Raw genomic sequence first — 20,099 nt, 5'->3', positions numbered from 1 at the left:
AGCGTCGCATTTCCGGCTGACGTCAGATATATTCAGGCCAATCACAATGTACAGATCGGATCGATGAGCTTTGTACAAAATCAGAACGTTTGAGGAAGGCAGGGATTACTGGATCTACAAAAATGTACCGTATGTGGAAAAAAGTTGTTTTTTGAACCATAAACCAGGCGAAAACCTTGTATTATACCAAATAATGTTGTTTTAGCAATGAAATAGGTGCCCTTTAATTTGTTGAAATATATATATATATATATATATATATATATATATATATATATATATATATATATTTTAATTGCTGTATGGGTACACAAGCTCTTAATGTTAATAGTGAAGTATAAGACAGCAGATATATCTGATTGTGTTCTGCGTTTTTTCTCCTATAGCTCAGTCCACAGAGATGGTAGAGGGCATGTGGCTTGGAGTTACTGTAGCTAGTCAGAGGATTGGAGGACGAGTGCTGGTGAGATAAAACACATCTTTTATTCTTTATCATCTTACATTAATCCAATGACTTGTGTTATGGTCGTTCTTCTGAACTCCATGAGCAGGTGAAGAGATGTAAATGTCTGCCATAGTTTCATCTCAGCTCTGCTTTAACACACCTCCCTATAACCTTGATGTTCAGGACAGGTGTGTTTGGCTCAGTGGTTAGAGGTTATTCAGGATTACAACAATATCACTTGCTACAGGTGCTCCCTAACCAAGATAAAATATATCTGTCTATTTAAAAGGCATTTTGTTAACAATATCCTAAAAATATTGTGCCATAACATCAACATTTTAACACAATTATGCTGACACAACAATGACATATGTGAAAGATCATTCTGTAAAAACATAATCTTGATATCTTTAATATTGACTGAGTGAGATCATGTCAAAGATGGAAACCAATGAGGAAAATCAAAAATGGATGCTTGAAAATAAGACTATAAGTTGGATTCACAGACAGGGTCCATTTATTTATGTTTGTATATTTTAATTTACAAAATTTTAGGAAATGTTTAGGAGTGAGACCTTTTATTTAAAAATGAATAAATACATGTGCACTGAACACCCTTGAATACACTAGATTATTATAATATTAAAGCGGACATTTTTTCCTGTGTTTCGAAGCTTTGATTGTGTTTACGGTGCGCAATATAATGTGTTAATGTTTCGTGTGTAAAAAACGCAGTATTTTTCAAACAATTGTCTTATCTTTATACCACTGTTTTCACTATCCTTAAAATGGGCTGATGTCTTCCCTGCTTCAAAAATACGTAACGAGTTCTGATTGTGTAGCTGGTTAAGTGTTTTGTGATTTGACAGCAGCTTAGCTTAGCTGGCGACTGGCAGGAAGTAGAGAGCTGTAGACCAAACCGGCTGTTCTCTGTAGTCCTTGAAAAGCAGTTCTGTTAAAGAAAATATATCACTTGGAATTGAACTTTGAGCATAATCATTTTGCAGGTATATATCATATTTATGCTGTAACTGCTACATTAAACACTAAATTAAAGTAAAAAATGGGATCAAGATGATTATGTTATGTTCTTTGGTCAGTTGAGAAGAAATTAAGTTTTTTGAGAAATCATTCCAGGATTTTTTTCCATATAATGGACTTTAGTGGACCTCAACAGTTTACAGTTTCAGTGCAGCTTTAAAGGGCTTTAAACAATCCCAACCAAGGCATAAGGGTCTTATTTAGCCAAACCATCGGCATTTAAAAAAAAAAAGTACTTTTAAACCACAGCTTCTCGTCTTGAACTAGCCGTGTGACGCTTTAGCGCGACCTAACGTATTACAATTTACAAATGTTACATATGTGAAACGCACACTTGCGGACCATTTTAAACAATAAACTGACACAAAGACATTAATTTGTATGATTCCACATACAACATCATCTGAACGGTCCTCTTTCTTCACACTTGTAAACACTGGAGCAGTAGTTTCACATATGTCATGCTTGACCTTTCGATGTTATTACGTAAGGTCGCGCTAGCGTGTCACACAACTAGTGCAAGACGAGAAGTTAAAAAGTACTTTTTTTGGCGAAAATGAAGATGGTTTTGTTAGATAAGACCCTTATTCCTTGGTTGGGATTGTTAGAGCCTTTTGAAGCTGCATTGAAACGGTAAACTGTTGAGGTCCACTATAAAGTCCACTATATGGAGAAAAATCCTGGAATGTTTTAATCAAAAACCTTAATTTCTTCACGAAACAAAGAAAGACATAAACATCTTGGATGAGATGGGTGTTAGTAAACTATCAGGATTTTTTTATTTATGAAAATGACAGTCAGAGTTGGACTATGGGGTGGTTTCCCGGACAGGGCTTATCCTAGTCCCAGACTAAATTGCATGTTTGAGCTGCCTTAATTTTAAAAGATCTTGCACTGACACATCTTAACATATATCAGTGCCATAGTTTTGTCTAGAGATGCACACCAGTATTGTTTTTGAAAGGTGTGTTCAGGGTTTCCCGCATAAAATTTGTTAGTTAAGGTGGTAGGGTTGTGCAGGTGGGCGGGCTGGGGGCGTGGCAATCAAAGGGTCGGGGCGTATGCGTCATGATAAAAATATTTTTATTTAAAACACTCAAATAAAACTCAATTTTGAAGAAACTATGACAGAAAATGAACACATACTAGATTATTAATGAATTAAATGTTTTTATCAACGGGCTAGTTATCCTTTAGACAGTGACGGACCATGTCTTTCTCTCATTTCGGCCATGTGGCGTTTGGTGGAATTTTTTTTTTGGACGACCTAGTTAAGGTGGTAGGGTATCCCAGCTTAGCTGGGCCGCCCGAACTGAAAAGTGCTGCGGGAAACCCTGTGTGTTTATGAAATTACTTAAACGTCCTAAAATAACTAAAGCCTAGTCTTGGATTAATTTTAAACCCTGTCCGCATAACTGCCCGTATATGTTATTTGACTTGCACCCCTGTTCTCTCTTTCTTCATGTCATAGGCATGTGGTCATCGTTATGTCAAAATACTTCTGGGTGCAGAAGAACAGCAGCGTATGGTGGGTAAATGTTACGTGCGGGGCAATGACCTGAGCTACGACTCGTCTGATTATTGGCAGTCTGACACTTACGAGCAGTGCGACTTTAACTACGACCAGAATCTGGAGGGAATGTGCAACATGGGAATCTCGGCGGGAATGACAGAAAACGACATTTACTTCGGTGCTCCGGGCAGCTTCGTGTGGCAGGGTGAGGACCAGAAGTATTGTGGGATGGCTGAAATATGGTTCAGGTGGAAAATGCACTGGGTGTGTCTACACGCTGTATCAAATATAAAAATCACCCCTAGGGTCATATTGTTGCATTTCCCACAGTCCATTTGGAGCCAGGCCCGGTTACCCGTGTGGTTATGTGATATGACTGTGGTCTTCTTTTCTTTACCAGGTAATGTTCATATGAAATGCAGAGACCCCAACTCAGATTTCGCAGGGGACACTGATGACAAAAGCTTTGGTAAGCTTGGTGAGGATAGGCTGAACATCTACATAGGTATGTTTTTTACACTGTGTTTTGAAACACAAGTCATAGATCAGCATTGATTGCCACAGGTTAAATACTTCTTATGATGTTTTTCAGGTTACTCAGTGCTGGAGGACACAAAACTACTGCATCACACCGAGTATACTGTGGTTACAGGAGCTCCCAGAGACGCTTTTAAGGGTTCAGTCATTCTGGCACAGAAAGAAGACCTGACTCTTAACCCGCTCATCATTTCAGGGGAACAAATCGGGTCGTACTTCGGCAGTTGTCTGGCTGTGACAGATCTCAATAATGATGAGTAGGTCACTGTGTTTACCTTGCTTTAAGGGAGTGTTTATACCAGGGACACATTAATGTATCAACCTATAATCTGTATTGGCAGTTTAAATTATTTTTTCCCACTACCGGATTTATTAAATTGATTAAAAACATATGATCAGGGGTTTTTGTATGATCATATACGATTGTCAGAAACAAGTACACAACTATATATTTTCTGGATCTGTGGTTGTACCCTGAGGTTCCTTATTGTACCTTTACAGGTATATGAAACATTATACAGTTCTTTCTGGTTCTCTATTTTGATTGGCTGATAGCCCTGAGATATCGTCACGGTAACCACTTCACCATAGATTTGTGTCTGAGTTTGACAGAAGGTCTTTATATGTTATAAGATATTTTATTGGCATGTAAACAGATGGATATGGCAGGTTGCTCATTCTTTTCTTAAGCTATGCAAAGAACAAGGTTAATGTACGTGGATGTCAATGTGCTGTGTTTGTGTTTGGTTGTGATGTAGCTGGAATGATCTGATTGTCGGTGCACCGTTCTACTTCGACCGCTACAAGGAGGAGGGCGGGGCCGTTTATATTTTCATGAATGAAAACGGTTCTTTCCGGGAAAAAGCCAACATAGTTCTGAAGGGAAAGAAAGGATCTGGGTTTGGATTTGCTGTTGCCGCAGTCGGAGACATCAATCAGGATGGATTTCAAGGTGGAGCAGACATACAAAAACACATGCAACTGGAATAATGCGGGAAAATGTAGTTATCTTATATGAGAATAACTTGTGCTGCTATAAAACAACACATGTGAAATTGTTATCAGAGTGTAAAGGATTCATTTAGTATCACAGTGCTGCCATCTAAAGGCTGTGGCTGATTTATCAGATTTATTCGTGTCTTGGGTTTCTCCTTCAGATTTTGCCGTTGGTGCTCCATTCCATGATTCTGGAAAAGTTTTTATTTGGATGGGGGGTATAAAAGGAATCTCTAAAGACCCCAGCCAGGTACAACACAACATCATAAGATTTTCTAAACATTTTGCATATTCGTTTTTGTGTACATTTTTTTGTGAATGCACCATTCATCTACTTCTGACCACATATTCGGTCTCTAGAAGTTATTTTATGGCCAATGAAAACATGACCATGTCCAGACTGCCGAATGATATATCTTAACAGTTCAGATCCCGACTGAAAAATCCAGATAAGACCAGCGTAAGCTGGTAGCTGGTTTAAGGTGATAGTAGCTGGATTAAGCAGGTCCTCCCAGCCTGGCAAAGCTGGTGGGTCAGCTGGTTTTCCTAACCCTAAATCCAGATAGACCAGATTAAAAAGTGACCAAAACACAGCTAGACCATTGCTACACCAGCAAAACCAGCTAATGCCAAGCTGGGAGATCATCTTAAACCAGTTTACCAGCTTATGCTGGTTTTAGTTGTTTTTCAGTAGGGATTAAATCTGTCTTCTCCCTTAAAAAAATCAATTGCGGTGTCCGGTTGTTAGAATTTGCCCTGTAATCTGTGATGTCACTCTTCTTAGGTGATAGAGGGAAAATCATTAGGAACCGGCGGCTTCCAGACGTTTGGTTACTCTCTTAATGGAGGAATGGATATGGATGGAAATGATTATCCTGACATTGTTGTGGGCTCTCTGGATGATCGTGTTGCTCTTTTGAGGTTTATTTTTTAACTAATCATATTTTTCAAGATTTTTTATATTTCCTTTTTTTTAACATAGAAGCAACAGGCTGATACAGATTTTAAATGAATATATATTGTCTAAATCAAATGTTAACAAATGTTTGCCCACACTATTATTATTTTCATTTGTGATATTTCATTGTTTTTTAATAACCTTTATATGGTTTTTAAACTTGTATTGGCAAAGACTAGAGTGTCCTGATGAACAACAGTGTGAGATTTTTTTTAAATGTGTTATTCTTGATTTTCAGGGCTCGTCCGGTCATCCACCTCTCAAAAAACTTCACAGTCGAGCCAAAGATTGTGACTCCAAGCCAGTGTGTTAATGCCTGGTAAGAGGACATCTTCATCCATACAAAGGAGCTTTTTCAACACATCAGTTACAGTTTTCCTACAGTATCTAACAAATATCTGTTTTTACAGTATAAAGATGAAGGTGTGTTTTAGTTACAATCTCAGCAATGGAAATAAAGCTTTCAAGAGGGACATAAGTAAGTTCACAGGTCATCTGTTATATTCATGAATGTGTGGGGGAGATCGTTTTATTGGATTAACTGTGTGCCGTTGTTTTTCTCTTTCTCCAGCTGTGAGGTACACAGTGGATGCTGACCATAATCGCCGTGTCGCCCGAGTCCGTTTCCTTGACAACAAGCAGAGCACATTTACGGACCTTCTCTCTTTCTCTGCTCCTACATGTAAAGAGCTTGAACTCAGTGTTAATGTGAGACCTCCACCACACACAAACTCACTACTGACTTCTTTAGTCCGACTTTAATCCAGTTTTGTGTTTTGTTATTTTTGCTGATAATTTCATGCTTTAACAGTTACATTTTGACAAATATAGCAGGTAAAGATCATCTGGGTGTTTCATGCGTACATGACATTGTAGTCAGCACACCATATTTATTTTCCTCCATTGTATATAATATACCTGTACATATTCATCAGGTCTATTTGTGTCACTGTCGTTCAGTTTGCGCTGTGGATGTTTCACCAAAACAAAACAAATTCTTTAAACAAATGTGTACGCATACTTGGCATTAAAAGCCTGAAATAGTGCACAGTACACTATACACATACTTTAGAAATAGTATGCGTAGCATGTAAGAATGTCATTGCCATCGCTGAAGTGTCTTGTCTTCTCTTCAGAGCCCTGTAATGGACAAACTACAGCCTGTAGTCTTCACTCTCAATGTGACTCTTAATGAGGAGAAAACAACAGCAAAACAAACAGTACAGAACCTGAACGCTTTTCCAGTGTTGAGCGGCCTACAGACCTTGACAGACAAAACTGAGGTACAAGCCAGTGAGCAGACACACACACGCAGACAGACACACAAGCAGACACACGCAAACACATACACGCATATACACAAACAGACAGAAACACAGACACATGCAAAGACACACGCAGATACACACGCAGACATAGACATACATACACACACACATACACACACACACACAAAAACACTGAAGAAGGAGCATCATTGATGATTACAGGTTTATATTGATGTGATTCTGATGCGTTTGTTCTCAGATTAACTTTCATAAAGAGTGTGGTGCTGATAACAGATGTAGCAGTAACCTGCAGCTGAAGGCCGTGTTTACTGATGAGAAAAATATTCCCTTCCCCGGGTGAGTGTCATACATGAGTTAAATGTGTTCAAACAGCACGGCTCTCTAAATGAATGAATATTTAGATGTGTAAATCATTCACACGGGCCCCTTAAACAAAAAACACTTGAATATTCTCATAAGTGGATGTAACACTCACTTGTGTGCCTCCAACAGGCGGTTCAGAATCAAATACAGCACTTGTTTTTATTTATTTTATATAATTACTAATAATAAAAGCTATATCTTAAACTGGTAATAGTACTCCACATATTTTAAAACAAGATTATTTTCCTAATCTGAATAATCTGTTGAGAGAGGACAAGCAAGTTTAGAGATTTTATCAATGGATACTGTAGAGTAAATACCAGGTAAATACACACTTATGGGATGTGCTGGTTTGTTCACAGTGACACGATGGAGTTTAACAGTAACATAAAGAAGGTGGTGATGATGGTGGAGGTCACAAACATGCCAGAATTAGACAGAGAGGCTGAAGACGCCCATCAGGCGATGCTCAACGTCACCATACCCACTGCACTGAGGTACTCGGGGGTGCGAACTCCGGTAAGACCATGTGTGGGCGCTGTTTCACTTCGCACAGTCTCATGTTTGTGCCTATTCTTATTTTTCTACATCTGGAAGCAAAGTCTTTATCCTGATAATATTACTGTTTACAACATATAATACTCATTTGTGTTCTTCATTACAGTCTGGTTTTGACATTGAGTGCACTGCAGATGAAGTTATTATTTGTGATCTGGGAAACCCATTTAAAAGCAATCAGAAGGTAACAGACTATATTCTTACTGAAAACACGCGTGTGACCTTTTCTACAGTACCAAAAAAGATTTGCATGTAAATGAAGAAAACTTTGGAAAAGTCAAAATTTGAGTCAACTCAACTAATCAGATCCCAGGCTTGAATCACTTTATTTTCCTCTCGCAGATTTCACTGATAATCATCTTTGAAACGTCTGGTATCACACTTTACACCGAGCTCATTGAATCTCAGCTTCAGCTCTCCACGTAAGCCCAATGCTCTCTACTGACATCCCATTGTTCATACAGTTATGGTTGTTGACTGAACATTGTGTCTTTGTGTACAGTATTAGTGAGCAGAAAGATCTTCATCCTGTTCCCGTGAGCCTTAAAGTGAAGAACACAATCCTCACTTCATTCTCCTTGTAAGTATTTACTTGGATATATTGTGTTATATTTATCTAAAACAGTACGGGAGAACGGGGCACACATTCCAAAAATATTTAAGTTAGATTCATATTTTTTTATACAATCAACACACATCTCTGCTACAAATGAACACTTAAAGTTTTATCCTACAATTACACTGAAAGTGACAGGAGTGCAAACGTTACAACTTACCCAATACAATGGGGGGTTTATTGTAACAAGCAGATGGTTTGTTGTAACACCTGCTAAAAAAGTTTCTTTAAACACAAATAATTTAATACTATTCTGTTTACATACTAAAGGTGGATATTGTTTATATATCTGCCTATAATAGATAGATATCGACACATTCATCCATCCATGATCCTTCATCTAACCATCGTTGTATTATTAATCAATGAATATAAATAGATTTTTTTAAAGGGAAGACAAAAAAATCATAATTGTGAGTTATTTCCCCTGATATTGTATTAACAGTTATCATTTAGATTAATAGTATTTACATTGTTTTCATTATCATTGTATACCTGAGGCTTAATTGTAACACTGAGTGACAACTAACCCCGCTGTGTACAAATATTTTCAATCCCAGCATCAGTTACGAGGAGTTGCTGACATTCAAAATGGTGTAATGTTTTAGGTAACAACAAAGTGTTTAAAAGAATATTTTGGATTTGACTTACACACCCAACTTAGAAATAGAAAACAAAACACTCCAAAACACTCTTGTCTAAAAAATAATAATAAAAATAATTTTCCTCCAGGAAATGTCTTTTATCACCTTGGTCAGGCCTGTTTTTAGAGATGTTGAATGAAGTGCTCAAATAGCTTTCAGACACTGTTTTAGTCAGTCTGACTCCATTTAAAAGTCCCACCCAACATCTCTTTATCAGTGAATATCCTGAGTTTTACTCAACACATACATTACTGAAGTGAAATGACGTACAAAAGACACTTGTTGACCTTTGGGATAATATAAGATTTCTCAGTAGCACTTTATTTTACAGTACGTGTACTTACCTTGTACATATATGGTAAATAAGTTGTACTTACCAACAAATGTGTGGTACTTACTTTTAGGTATCTACATGGTAATTAATTGGTATCATTACTGTACTTACCAGTGGTACATACTTGGTAGTTATTATGTAACTCTAGATAAGTACTGGGTAATAACAGATACATACTTATAGTGTAGGTATACTGTAACTAACAAGAAACATTACTGTACTTACAAATAAATGTACAATATAAGTATTTAGTATTTACAGGCCAATTAGGGTAAATGACAGGTATTTATCAACCTGATCTCACGAATTTCCGTGGCATAGTCACGGAATTTTGTGCTCATTTTTCCGTGGCATTCTCACGGATCTCCGCATTTTTCCGTGGCCCTGCTACGGACTGTCTTTTTCCGTGACATTCTCACGGATTGGTTACTCAACTGTTTTGTCCTATTTTCTTACCATTTTCCCTTCGGTTTAGGGTTAGATTTACATGAAATGACATCCCTACCCAAACCCAACTCTAACCCCAATGCCAGGCGACAATTGTTTAAAGTTTAGAAAATATAAAATAATAAATCAGAAAAAATAGTATAAACCAATAGTTAAAGTGACATATTAACGCAAACACCAAATCTAACCCTAAACCGAAGCGAAAATGGTTTGAAATTAGGAAAAAGCAGTTGAGTAACCAATCCGTGAGAATGCCACGGAAAAAGACAGTCCGTAGAAGGGCCACGGAAAAATGCGGAGATCCGTGAGAATGCCACGGAAAAATGAGCACAAAATTCCGTGACTATCCCACGGAACTTTGTGAGATCATGTTGGTATTTATAGTGTACATATATGATAACTAATATCAAACACTACTGTATTACAAATTGTATTTACATGATAAGTGTGTAGGCCAGTGTAAGTTAATGAAAGGCACATATGGTGTATGTATACTGTAACTAACAAGAAACACCACTGTACTTACAAATTGTATATACACAATAAGTGTATGGTACCTGTAGGCCAGTGTAAGTTAATGACCGGCACATATGGTGTATGTATACTTTAACTAACGAGAAACACTATTGTTCTTACAAATTGTATATACACGATAAGTGTGTGGTACCTCCAGGCAAGTGTAAGTTATACTTATACCATACGTATATGATAACTAAGAACAAACATTACTGATGTGCCATTTATGTACTCAGTATCTTTGTCCTTTAAACCAAGCATTAAATTACCGTATGCATTAACTACTGGGTACATTCAATAGTACGTCTATGGTAACTGTGTGGAAACAGGATTGTAAAATAAAGTGTTGCTTTTTACACAGTTATTACATAGGACCTACCACCTAAGATATAGCATCATATACATGTCACTGTGAGGCAAAACCAACCATTGACTATCATACGCATTAACTACTGGGTACATTCACTAGTACGTCTATGGTAACTGCATGGAAACAGGACTGTAAAATAAAGTGTTGCTTTTTACACAGTTATTACATAGGACCTACCACCTAGGATATAACATCATATACATGTCACTGTGAGGCAAACCCAACCATTGATATGCATTAACTACTGGGTACATTCACTAGTAAACACATATTGTGTATATACAATTTGTAATACAGTAGTGTTTGATATTAGTTATCGTATATGTACACTATAAATACCTGTCATTTACCCTAATTGGCCTGTAAATACTAAATACTTATATTGTACATTTATTTGTAAGTACAGTAATGTTTCTTGTTAGTTACAGTATACCTACACTATAAGTATGTATCTGTTATTACCCAGTACTTATCTAGAGTTGCATAATAACTACCAAGTATGTACCACTGGTAAGTACAGTAATGATACCAATCAATTACCTAAAAGTAAGTACCACACATTTGTCGGTAAGTACAACTTATTTACCATATATGTACAAGGTAAGTACACTGTAAAATAAAGTGCGACGGATTTCTCTATACACCGCAAACTTACATAATTTACTCACCTTAATGCCATAGGTTTATATACGAATTTCTTTCTTCAGCCGAAACTTAAAGTTATAAGGAGTAATATACTGACTCTTCCTAGTTTGGAACGGCATTCGTTGGCGTCATCAAGTCATTTTTTTGGGACTTTAGCCAAAAATTTTCTATATTCTTCTAAATTTTGTATGTACCTCCATGTACCGGTTATGGAGATACATTTAGGGGATCGCTTCAGTCCCCTAAATTTCATATGAAAACGGCAGCAGGGCAGACATCGGCTCTTTCCCCTCTGCGACTTTCAGCACGTTCAGCCCATTTATGCACTACAGTGTTATACTCCAATAATGTGGCGGAGCTAGAGGGGTGTCTGGGATGTCCAAATTTAATGCGCTACATTCACTCCGTCCAATACATTTGTTTCCATTAATCAATGTGTTTATTTCGCCATGACATGTTTAATTCTGCAGCGCATCAGCACATTGTTAAAAACAAATATTAAGAAAATATTAACATGCGTTGCAAATCTTACATAATGATTTCAGCATAGGCTGGAAGAAGGTGCATAGTATTTGTCTTTCTGTGGACTGAATAAATTCTATGCTTATAGCTTTCTAAACAGAAACCAATGCTCTGTTTTTTTTTCTTGAACTGATCTTTTTAGTGTATAGTGTTGGACTGCACTGCCTCCTTGAACTTGAAAATGTGATGCACAGCATGTGCTTCCTACCCAACAATTAAACTAAATGACTAAATAAGAAAAAAAGAAGAGAAAATCACTCACTGCTTCAGTATTATAGGCTAACTGAAACTTTGTAACAAAGATTAATCAATATTTATTTGAAATATGCTAAATCGGGCAAATATCCTTAGTGTTAAGTTTAAGGTTTATCATAGAGTTTAGATTTCCTGATCAACTTTACGATAGTTACTGCAGTTGACATTAGGGGCCCTATTTTAACGATCTGAAACGCAAGTGCGAAGCGCAATGCGCAAGTGAGTTTGTGGGCGGATCTTGGGCGCTGTTGCTATTTTCCCGGCGTGAGAAATAACTCTTGCACCGGGCGCAAATCAATAAGGGGTTGGTCTGAAGTAGGTTCATTATTCATAGGTGTGGTTTGGGCGTAACGTCAAATAAACCAATCAGAACGCTAGCCAACATTCCCTTTAAACGCAAGGGCGCAAGTTCCATGGCGGGTTGCTATTATTATGACGGATTTACCAGGCGCACGCCAGGAGCGGTTCACAGCCGAGGAGACCGGCGTCCTTGTACGGGGGAATCCCACGCTTGCCAGCATAAATCGGGCACGCCGTGTAACGGGAGGTGGATCTGCCTCAGGACTTGACGCCAGCAGAGGACATCGCTGCGTCCACCCTCACCGCTGAAAGGGTTTGGGGGCTTTGAAATCGGACCCAAGAAACGCAAGCAAGGTCCAACCCCAAAGTACTCTTACAAATCAAGTTCATATACATTAAGGTTTCTTATGAAAACATTTTAATTATTATTTACATAAAATAAACGTAATACAGCCACACAACAAAGTTATGAAAATTTTTTAATCGTTATTTGCATGAGAATAAATAAAAACTATCACCACAATGCTCACCACTATGATTCCCCTTATCTCGTGTATTAATATTTTTAAGTGTAACAATTTATGATTTGCAAAAATAACTGTTGCATCTGTGTAGATTAGATAAGCAAAGTGTATGCGCGTTGTGCACCCTATACATTATGGTCAAGCATGCGCCCTTAAAATAGCATAATGAACAACGCGCAACGCGCCACTGACTTTAAACTTTTTTTTTCTGGTCAGTGGCGCAATTGTTTTTTGAAACTGCAAAATAGCATCAGGGATGGTTTGCGCCGGAACACGCCTCTTTTTTTGCGCTGAACCACCCAGGGAGCGCAAGTTCATTCCCTAGTTTGCCTGCTTCTGTGACGTGCTTCTGTGACGGGAAAAACCCGCTGTGCGCCGGGGCAAAATACGAATGATACATGCGTCACAGACAAAGTCAATTGCGCTGGGTGCAAGATAGAGCCCTAGATCTCTAAAGACAGTAAATTAGATGTGAGAAAAAAAATCAGCCTTACATTATGTTACATCTGTGTCAGTTAGACCCCGAAGCCGCCGCCAGGCGCCGCCATTTGCGCCATTTAGAAGTTCAGCCGCCATCAGCCAATAATTTCCTAAGCCAAATTGAGCCGCCAGCTGATAAAGTTTGGCTGAGCCGTCTAGAATTATTTGCAATCAAATAATAATTCTATCACATAGAGACATACACACACGAAATATATAAACAATACACGAGATCCATTTTCCGATTGGTTTCATAACAGCACAGTCTTGTGCTCGCTCGTTGCTACAATACACAGAGGGGTTGCAACTTGCAACCTGTGGAGGTCTCATATGCAGGCTGCATACGTCATCAAGCCTGGTTTATTTAAGTTAACTGAGCATTACATTCGCAAGCCATACGCATATTAAAACAATTTACGATTAACTTATAATAAGAATAAACTTTATAATTGTTGATATTTTGAAATAAGACAGTGTTGATGACGTAGGCAGCGTAAAAATGCGACCTCCGGAGGCTGCAGTCTTCAGATTGGGAAATTAAAATTGCCCGTTTTCCGTACAGAAGAAGCGAAGCATTAGTAACGTGCGCGTCACAACAATGCATTTCAAAAATAGACCGTGTTATTTTTATTTTTGACCAATGCGCGCGACCAGCATCCACACAGGAAAAAGCTGCGGGTAAAATAACGTTTGTATGTCTGTTTCCGGGTGCTGTATGCAGTATGTTCATTTTTACTTTAATTTTGTATTGGAACTGCGATTTGGAATCGGTGAAGTCAAATATAGACGCGTTTCTTATAAGAGCCGCTTCTGGGAAGTCCGCGCGCGGCATAACATTGACTAAAGTGGTCGCAATCAGGTCCGGTAGCGCAGCACACGCATAATTCTGCGAATGAGAGCACTAAGTAAAACCAACAGAAAGTTTCTATCGGTCTCCTGTGCTGCTTGAACCCCAGAAGTAAAGAGACTTTTAAAAAGCTTGCCAGTAAAATCCATATCACACCAGCAATGACAAGGTAAGCTAACGTTGCTATGGTTACAGTCCAGATACATAGATTGCTAGGCTATTGCTATGCTATCTACAGTTTTATTACAAACAGCAACCAAAACTACAACGTAAAATTAGTGTAGACTTTTAAACATCAATGTTAAAAGTTTTTACCAGCCTTTGTATGGGAACCTATATTCATTCATTCATTCAACCCAGTGCATGCCAGGTTTGTGCTGTGGCTCTGAATTAAAAGTGAATTAAAGAATAGAAATTAAAAGAGGTTGCATGTTTTGCCATGTTATTAGTCTATAGGTAGCATTATAGTGGGCTCTAGCTCTATTGTGTTTGGTTATGTGTACCATAATTTACCATACTTTTACCAGATCATTTGTCTACGTTTATAATTCTGACAGTTATTGTATTTTGCCATAAGTCTTCACTGTGCCTATTCAAAGCTCGAGGGCAAACACATAACTTCTAGATTTATAAGCATCGATAAACTACATTTTAACATTTTTTAATGCCTAGTCATACTTCTGTTATTTTGATGAAAGTAACTCAAAAGTAATGTTACTCATTACAGTTCAGAGACAGTAATATTGTAATGTGACTAATTACTTTGAAATTACAGTAATTTGTAATATGTAATGTATTACACTTTGTAAGTAATTTTCCCAACACTGTTAATCAGTATAACGTAGACATCTGTAGACATGTGGCAGCTTCAGCCATTTGCAGCTATGAAAAGTTTGGCGGCTGCAGCAGCCATTTAGGTTTCGGCTGAGCCGGCTAGCCAGCCAATAACTTAATCAGCCAGCCATTATTCTCAAAACAAACGGCTTCGGGGTCTACTGTCAGTAATGCAGTAGCCTATAGGAGTATTTATATAATGTGGGGTAATGTGAAGAAATCAGCAATCATGAGATTCATTCATGATTTTTTGATACAGGTTGCACTTTGTTTTGTTTCATGGACCCTGTAACCTTGATCATCACATTCAAGGTCTAAGCCCCCCTAAAATGAAAATCCTAGAATTGCCCCTGATAGCATTGAATAGTTGCCAGTTGTTTGAAGCCATTGAATCATGAGAATTTTCTAAATATATGTCTTTTGAAGTAAAAATTATTTGTATTTTGAGTGTATTTAGCGGTCAGGCTTATTTTTTTTAACATAACTCGAAATGTTGAAAAAACGTATATACGCCTAGGATGGCATTAAGGTGAGAAAATACAGTGTTACTGGCAACTAGCTGCCAGTAACTTACTGTAGATTTTACAATTATGTTATTTACTGGCAATAGTTTGTTTAAAGTTAAATGAACATGAAACATGTTCAGTCTTTATCTTCTACAGTAAGTTACTGGCAACTAGCTGCATAATTACATCAATTTTTTACATTGATGCTATTGAATAACTGCAATTTGTCTTTTTAAGTGCATTGTGTGTTTATTCATATCACCGATACCCAAACAATATCATAAGGTGCAATGATAAAAGTTTTCACCACTAAAAGAAACATAGAAATCAATCACTGGCGAACACAGACAGATCGTTCTCAGCTAGTGTGTACAAACACAGCAATGTTTTTACATTTTTAAGGGCTGTTCACTTTCTAATGATAACTATAATGTTAACGTCATCTATATTAGTGTACACAACACGGGACAATATCTGTTTCCTGTCATTTCAAATGCACATGCACTTAAGATTCATATAGATTTGATTGGCTGTCATTGGTTTTTCAATCATCAGTTGGAAAAAAACGTTTAGCAAGTGATCCAAACAATTTTATTTGTTTATTGTATGTTTATCATGTGAACTTTGCTATTCTCTTTAAAATAAAATGTTTTTAAAAACTATATTTTTTATAGTTATAATTTGAATGACCCTTTAAACTGAGATTTGGACCCTAAATAATGCACTTACTGCCACCAACTATGAGCTCTGATAATCCTCAATGAAATACCAGCGTGTTTCTAACACTAGCTTGTTACAGTCATCTTACATTTGTGTTTTTCCAGGATGTGTTAATGAAGACATCTTTTATATCATCAGATCAAGGGAAATTTAATTCCCCTGTTCATGACCCCTTCAAAAGTCAAGTCTTGTATTTTAACATCTTTTAAACCCTCTTTGTTGTGTTGTGCAGAGAGAAGTCAGTGGTGGACACATCCTTCAGTGGAACTGTGATTGGTGAATCTGCCATAACAAACACCAATGATGTAGGAAGTCCAGTGGAGTTTGTGTTACGTGTGAGTTTTCATCACCACTCACAAATTTAATCCCCCTACTCACCCGCCTGACCTCAATCACATTATACATTCATATATCAAGCTGAAAGCGCAGTTTTGTACCATTACATTTTTGTGAATATTCATGCTGAAAATGTAACATCACACATGTTTCAGGTCCGTGTGTTGGGAGAACCGCTGGGAAATATGGGAACTCTAATGATTGACTTTGAATGGCCATACGAGGTAACCAATGGGAAATGGCTGCTGTATCTGACAGAAATTCTAATCAAAGGAACGTCTGAATCACGCTGTATCCCACCGGGCAGCATTGTCAACTCACGCAACTATACAGTAAGTGCAAGAACATACAGCAGCCTACAGTAATTCATCTGAACCCAATCCCTTACTGCACTATATCTTCTTATTCCAGCTGTCAGATCAGATCACGAAGCGATTCAGAAGAGACGTGGATGGCGATTTTCCTTATGCAGAAGCTGCCATTAAAGTTTTGACGCCTCGTAAAGTGACTCATTTACTGGTGAGGTTTGCTGCGTGAGAAATAGGGTTGCAAAGGGGCTGAACGTTTCCGGTAAATTTCTATGGGAAATATTCCAAATTGGAAACAAATTGGAAAATTTTGAGAAATTAATATTATCTATATCATGTACAAAAAGCTTCCAACCTTGAAAATTTCCATAATTTTACAACCCTAGTGAGAAGTGATTTTTTTCTTCAGCAGTTTTTAAAACAAACCACTGCTGTGTCTGTCAAATGTCCAATGGGCTTTAATCTCGATCTGTTCAGGAGTGCTCAAAGCAAACCGCTCGCTGTGTGACGTTCTCTTGCCCACTGAGGAACATGTCCACCCAGGCAGAGATCAAAGTCAGATCCCGTGTGTGGAACAGCACCATGCTAGAGGTGATCAGGTGATCATATTTAAATAATTTTCATTTAACCTGTGACATGTTGCTCACATACTTGAATCTCTGTATCTGACTGTCAGGATTTTAGCAATGCTTTACGAGTGCAAGTAAGGGGACAGGCGACACTGAGACTCATGACTGATAAACCCACCATTGACATGGACAGCCAGACCCGAGAGGTCAGCATTCTTCATCTTAACATGTTTAGTGCAATTACTGTACATTTAGGTGCTGATGGCTAAAAGCTGTTTTAAATTCTCACCCTGTAGTTTTTAGTAAACATTGATCCGGTTCTGGGAGAAGAGACGCCGTATGAAGTTCCGCTGTGGATCTTCATTGTGGCAGCAGTCGCTGGAATCGTATTATTAGGCATCATCAGTTTCATTCTGTGGAAGGTAAATGTGCCCATCTGCTCAACGTTCCCTCAAAATCCCCTGAATTATTATTTTCTGACGAACCAGAGCACACTAGGATTAAGTGTTATCAGGGTTTATACTGTGTGCTAGAGATTGTGATATGGGCCCAATTCCATTTCTCTTTCTTACCCCTTCCCTTTACCCCTACCCCTTAGTTTTGCACGTTCACTTATGCTGTTTATACATATTGTATATTCACACAGATAAATATAGAAGGGTTAGTTTAAAAGAGTCTTGATTGGTTTATGCCCTCAAGCTGTTTTTGATACAGAATTCAACTGATGTGCTTCATATGAACTTGCATACAAAATAGTCCTTTCATATTAACTTTTATTTTTATTCAAGTGTTTCAAAATTTAAACTTGCACTAATGCTAAACTTATTTGTTTGTAATTATTATCAGTCTTTTAGATTCCAATTAAAGGGGTCATATGATATGACATCATGTTTTCCTTTAAAGCTGTTTGTGCATATTGAAGATCCATAAAGTCTCAAACCCAAAGAAATATTCTTTCTAAAAATAGAAACCCCTCATTCAAACAGACCCCACTTATCTACATCACTGTGTGGGAAGATTTGCATAACATCCTCCAAATGTATACTAAAAAAAAAGATGTAGTATTGTTGCTCCCACTGCCATGTCATGAAGACGCTGTGTTTTGGTAAAGGGGGGTAATTTTTGTTCCACATGCTTACGGTATTCGGCCACTCACAATGCACCAGATAGCCAATCAGAGCACACTGCGCTTTTCAGAACAATAAAAAATTGACACTTTCAGAAAGGCGGGGCATAGAGGATCAACAATAATGCACGGTATGTGGAAAATAATGTGACTTAAAGAATTAAAATTTCTGATTCAAACAATTACAAAAACAAGATAATGGAGGTAAAACAGTTAAAATACTATACATTGTGTGCCTCTGGACCGATGTGTTTGTAAGGCACTTCGATGGCACCACTGCTTTGACATGTGTACAACTTTCTAAAGAAAAATGTTAAATAAATGCATGTTTTCAAAGTCACTGAGTAATCGTGGTAAATAATCACAATTATGCCCATAATCGAGTAGTCCTAGCATTACACCAAATATTTTTTTTTTTTTGCAATGTCATGTGACCCCTTTAAAAAGAGTAAATGATGAAATGACTTTAAACAGATTTCATTTTCTAGATTATCCAAGCATTAGCTTATGGTTATTTATATAAAAACTATGTTGGTTATTTTAAATGCTATAATCAAATGAAGGAATATCCATAAACTGCAGCTTAACCAAGGACAGTCACTGCAGCAACCATTAGCTTTCTCCCGCACACCTCTAATGTCAATGTCTCCGCCTCTTATTATGTAAATCGGTAATAATTGGGCTCCGCCCATGCTTCACAGTGTGGTTTCTTCAGACGGGCCAGCAGGAGGGAGATGTATGAGGCTAAATCCCAAAAGGCTGAAATAAAGATCCAGCCCTCTGAGACAGAGAGGCTGACGGAGGAATACTGATACTACTGCTGGGATATTTGGGCATGGCCCATCGGTAAATGACTGCATAATGATGACTTCTTTAGTTCCCTCTTCTGACTTTTTCTCTTGATATGCCTAATAAACTGAACACTTCCTCTCTCACAGATACCGTGTTTTACTGTACTCTATTCTCTGGATGTATTTCTCACTTATCTACTGTAACACTTACTTATCCCAGCCTGTTTACTCCTATACTATTAACTCTGTGCTGATCAGAATCTTCATGTTTCCAATCATATTGATCTGCTTGGTTTTCATTTTTTACATTTATTAATATGTTAGAGCAATGTCATGTCTGTTTCTATTAAAAGTAAAGTTCACCCAAAAATAAAAATTCTGACACACATCAGAAGAGTTTTTATGCAACACTGTCATATAACAACAGTTTAATATTGACCACATCTGTTAAGCTGCATGACCCAGAAGTTAAATTCATCTACATATGATATGTTAAGGAAGAGATAACATACATCCAAATGGTTATTATCACATTAATAAACCCAGACAAGGTGATTAGGGCACAAAGCACAACTCTTGTTTTAGTTTTTTGTTTTCAATAACAACTGGATAGATGTACATAAGTTTGTGTCTAAAGATGTTTCTGCAGTGTCTAACATCTATGTAAGGGTTTAAATTTGTTTTGAACATTGGGATGTTGACTGTACTG

At 37.6% G+C, this 20,099-nt stretch overlaps 1 protein-coding gene across 2 annotated transcripts in view; it reads left to right on the top strand.

Annotated features, from left to right (window-relative positions):
• The window catches only part of itga3b (integrin, alpha 3b), a 45,421-nt gene that overhangs the window by 23,724 nt on the left and 1,598 nt on the right, over positions 1 to 20,099 (top strand). Inside the window, exons 3-25 of one of the 2 annotated variants that reach the window (XM_065242765.2) lie at positions 387 to 463; positions 2,958 to 3,204; positions 3,400 to 3,504; positions 3,592 to 3,793; positions 4,295 to 4,488; positions 4,694 to 4,782; positions 5,317 to 5,453; positions 5,729 to 5,809; positions 5,901 to 5,968; positions 6,062 to 6,198; positions 6,627 to 6,773; positions 7,018 to 7,115; positions 7,505 to 7,661; positions 7,807 to 7,884; positions 8,043 to 8,122; positions 8,203 to 8,280; positions 16,493 to 16,595; positions 16,752 to 16,928; positions 17,008 to 17,115; positions 17,382 to 17,495; positions 17,581 to 17,679; positions 17,770 to 17,895; positions 19,301 to 19,445. In XM_065242765.2, the coding sequence (XP_065098837.1) occupies positions 387 to 463; positions 2,958 to 3,204; positions 3,400 to 3,504; positions 3,592 to 3,793; positions 4,295 to 4,488; positions 4,694 to 4,782; positions 5,317 to 5,453; positions 5,729 to 5,809; positions 5,901 to 5,968; positions 6,062 to 6,198; positions 6,627 to 6,773; positions 7,018 to 7,115; positions 7,505 to 7,661; positions 7,807 to 7,884; positions 8,043 to 8,122; positions 8,203 to 8,280; positions 16,493 to 16,595; positions 16,752 to 16,928; positions 17,008 to 17,115; positions 17,382 to 17,495; positions 17,581 to 17,679; positions 17,770 to 17,895; positions 19,301 to 19,411 (2,813 nt within the window). In that variant the 3' untranslated portion in view covers positions 19,412 to 19,445. The remainder of the gene's footprint in view (positions 1 to 386; positions 464 to 2,957; positions 3,205 to 3,399; positions 3,505 to 3,591; positions 3,794 to 4,294; positions 4,489 to 4,693; positions 4,783 to 5,316; positions 5,454 to 5,728; positions 5,810 to 5,900; positions 5,969 to 6,061; positions 6,199 to 6,626; positions 6,774 to 7,017; positions 7,116 to 7,504; positions 7,662 to 7,806; positions 7,885 to 8,042; positions 8,123 to 8,202; positions 8,281 to 16,492; positions 16,596 to 16,751; positions 16,929 to 17,007; positions 17,116 to 17,381; positions 17,496 to 17,580; positions 17,680 to 17,769; positions 17,896 to 19,300; positions 19,446 to 20,099) is intronic. The other variant, XM_065242764.2, reaches the window with a different exon arrangement.

Source organism: Paramisgurnus dabryanus, chromosome 1 (assembly GCF_030506205.2).
Source record: "Paramisgurnus dabryanus chromosome 1, PD_genome_1.1, whole genome shotgun sequence".
In the NCBI taxonomy this organism is placed as follows: Eukaryota; Metazoa; Chordata; class Actinopteri; order Cypriniformes; family Cobitidae; genus Paramisgurnus; species Paramisgurnus dabryanus.
This window is presented reverse-complemented; position numbering and strand designations above follow the sequence as displayed.